This window comes from Syzygium oleosum, unplaced genomic scaffold (assembly GCF_021117445.2).
Source record: "Syzygium oleosum isolate NSW1041296 unplaced genomic scaffold, Sole_v2.1 Sole_v2.29, whole genome shotgun sequence".
In the NCBI taxonomy this organism is placed as follows: Eukaryota; Viridiplantae; Streptophyta; class Magnoliopsida; order Myrtales; family Myrtaceae; genus Syzygium; species Syzygium oleosum.
The window spans coordinates 1,588,052-1,591,522 of NW_026607513.1; the positions used below are offsets into that span (position 1 = coordinate 1,588,052).

The following is a 3,471-nucleotide window of genomic DNA, read 5'->3' on the forward strand; positions in this document are numbered from 1 at the left end:
TAAAGAGCTAAATGCAGATCATTCCATTCAGGAAAGCCAGATATTGCAGATCCAACGAAAATCATACTTTACAGCCTCATTCACAAATTCTTGCAAGATCTCAATAAAGTAATGGTTAGAAGTCATGCAACAAATCCGCGCTACAGGTCATGACATCCCCAAGAGAAGATCAACATGGTTCTATTACACATTGCTTTGTTTATAAATCTTGGTGTCAAGTACTTGCTTGCCGCACATCGCACAAACCCCTGCAGTAAAAAGTGAACATTACGACTTGCATCAAAATACTTGGTCCAAGAGATTAAACTCTCCAAAACAGCATGAAAATTTGAAAAATACAATATTGCAAACGCAAAGCACCTTTTGTGTATGCACAGGTGTGACAGTACTTGCCATTTTGATGCACCTGCTGCTTACAAATAATGCACTTTGTATTTCCATAAGGAGTCCACCTGCAAGCAAGTACAATCTAAAATCAAGAAAACCCTAGAAAACTAACTCGAACTGACAGAGACTTCTCTGTGTTATCAGAAAATAAAATGGTTTTAACCAATCCAAAGAATCAGTTACATGCATGGAAGAACAAGACTAACTTCATCAAACTATAGAAGTACGATACTCTTTGCCCTAATATATACTCATCGGCACTACATAACGATGTACAATATCTGTTATAGGTGTGGAATCTATTTCCAGATTTCATGAATTTCAAGAAAACACCCCAGTACACATCAACCATCCACTGACTAGCCAAAATGAATAAATTAGCAATACTATAACTAAATCCAGCTCAGTCCTTTCGCCCCCAGGTAATTTGTCTCGTCAAAATCTGACTCACAAGGCAATAAAACCACTAAAATAGAAGTGCATTCCAGCAATCATTTACGGGACCCTTAGCAACTTGAACTTGACGTATCAAACAGAACTAGATAAAGCATCCATCCTGCCCTAACAGAAAAAAACTTTCTACAAACTGATGCATCCACAACAAACATATGCCCATTCCCATCAACGATAGTCAAGCAACGGCGACGAGTTACACAGAAAAAACAGAGAAAACAGTGATATCTAGAAATGCTTCAAAAGTTAAAACGTACATTCAGAGATTTCTTCTACTTAAACATCGGGGAAAAAGTGCTACCGGTTCACAAGACAATAAAGGCCAAAAACAATTACTCCAAGAGTTGGCTCCTGACCGACTAACACGACACAGTTCACCGAATTATGAACATCAAAAACGGCTTCGATGCCGACACTAACTTGGCTCCTTCTCTAAAAAATGCCGCTTTCCAGATGACATGTAATTCTCCAAAACGCCTATCATCGCAATTTACCTTAATCAGTAATCACAATTCGCGGCAAGACCCTATTGACCTTCAAACCCCGACCCCCCAAGACAGGAATCGATACCGCTAGAACCAGAACATCTCTCTGGAAAAAAAGCCCACCACCTAGCTACAATCTCGACAACCACAGCTAGTTCGCGACAGCGCAAAACGGCTGCTCCATGGAAATTCGTCTTCCAGAGAAAGGGACAGAGAGAGAAAGAGGGGGTAACCTGGACTTCTTGGAGAGGAGCTTGTTCTCGTTGATCTTGCGGCCGCCGCCCTCGGTGGTGTTGCTGGCTCCGTCCTTCCATTTGTCCGGCACTATCACCTTCGACAGCTTCTTCTCGCCTGAACCCAAATAATTCAGACACCCAATCAGACACGACCAACCGACAAGCACGAAACCCCATCGCCGGCCAAATCAGCAGCGCGCGATCGAGATCACGCTCCGCAACCCGCGTTCTCCTCGCGAGAGCGCGAACGAATCGATCGATCTAGGGAAGGAAGGAAGGAAGGAAGGAAGGAAGATCAGAAGCTTACACTTTTCGCACACCATCTCTGCTTCTTCTTCTTCTTCTTTCTCTCTCTCTCTCGTTCTCTCCCAAGGCAGAAATCTCCCCAAATTCGAAGCCCTAATTTCGAGTCCGGAGGAGATGTCAAAGGGGGCCGAATTGGGGGGATTTTTTGCTGTCTCCAGAATTCTTTGCGTTCGGTGTTTGCTTAACGCGCTCTTCCCAAATCACGATTGCTTAAAGAATCGGAAAAATGTCGTGGCAATTTTTGTACACCGTTGTGGTTTTCCTTGTAAATCAGTGTCCGTGTCTCTAATATTTACCCGAATTCAAAGCCAAATGAAACTTAATCATGTATCGTTGGTTTGGAAGATATTTTTCGACTTTGTGCGATTTATAGCGCGAAAATATACGACGAAATGTTGCAATCGCTAGAGAAAGTTCCATAGATATATACCCTGAACATATGACGATCTCCAAAACAACACCTTGAAGTGGGTTTTGTCTCAATTAAACTAAACACCCTTGAGTAGTGAAATGTGCCGCAATCAGTCCCCTCGACTAATCAGGGGCCAAATTTCTCGAGATAGTGTCTCATTTGACTTGTCTCATATCGAGTCTCACGATTCTTTTACAGACCTAAACACTTTTTCCAATTTTATTTATATAATTCAGGACACTTTCTCTCTATTAGGGCGCGATTCGATTTATTGTTGACCCCTTTGCCATTATAGAAGCCCACAGGGAGCCGCTTCTTGTCTTTACCCCCTCAACCATCAATCCCTCCCCGCCCTAATCGGATCAAGTCATTATAGACATACCAATTTTCGCGTAGTTCATCCCCGAATCATACATCTACTAGAGGGGTTCCCCTCCGATACCGTAATATGACAACCATGGACTAACTCAATCGAAGTAATGTTTACTTTAGCTCGTTCTATACCGAGCCTCATGATTTTGTCATTTGGCGTATAAGTAAGCATTTTTCCAGGAAGTGAATCATCCTGGTAATGCTTTTCTCCTAAGCTTGTTTAACATTGGAGTTTTAATGCTAGACGATGTCATGACGTCAAAAGGCACTCTTTTTATGAGTTGATTCTAATTTCGCATATATAATCAAAGAACGCTCTTCCCATGTTCAGTGCGCAATTCAGGTCATTCCTTTCCCTTAGCCATCCTGGAAGCTTGTTGAGTGTCGCTCCTTATCCAGGCCCTCTTGTCCTGGCGATCACTCCGCTATCTTCGTTGGACGGGATTGTTACGTTCCTCTTTTAGCGTAGTAATTGTGGGTACTTCAATTGGGTCAATGCTCCCATTAGCGATAATCATTACCGCCGAGCCATTTCTATCCTACTACAAAGGACTAGGGCTGCATAAGTTTGACTTGCACAAGAGCAGGAAGAAGAGAGAGACAGAGAAGCTTCTACTTGGGGGGACAGCTAATTTCGTGGCTCAATTTACCAACATTTTTTGCTTTGGCTTTTGTTATTTGTAAAATCAAACAGTTACATGTCCTCGGAGACCAACGTCTAGACCAAGGCTAATGCCACAAGGCCATCCAGTCACACGAATCATACCCCACTCGACTATACCCCGAACCTTATAAATCAAAACTCTTTGGTGAATCGGCA

At 42.7% G+C, this 3,471-nt stretch overlaps 1 protein-coding gene across 1 annotated transcript; it reads right to left on the reverse strand.

Annotated features, from left to right (window-relative positions):
• On the reverse strand, positions 1-2,016 carry LOC115677755 (uncharacterized). Its single transcript, XM_056303903.1, has 4 exons — positions 1,869-2,016; positions 1,559-1,676; positions 361-452; positions 1-248 (listed from the first exon to the last, which is right to left on the reverse strand). Exons 1-4 carry the CDS (start codon positions 1,882-1,884, stop codon positions 184-186), a joined length of 291 nt encoding a protein of 96 aa, XP_056159878.1. The 5' UTR covers positions 1,885-2,016; the 3' UTR covers positions 1-183.
• Between the last annotated feature and the right edge of the window lie 1,455 nt (positions 2,017-3,471).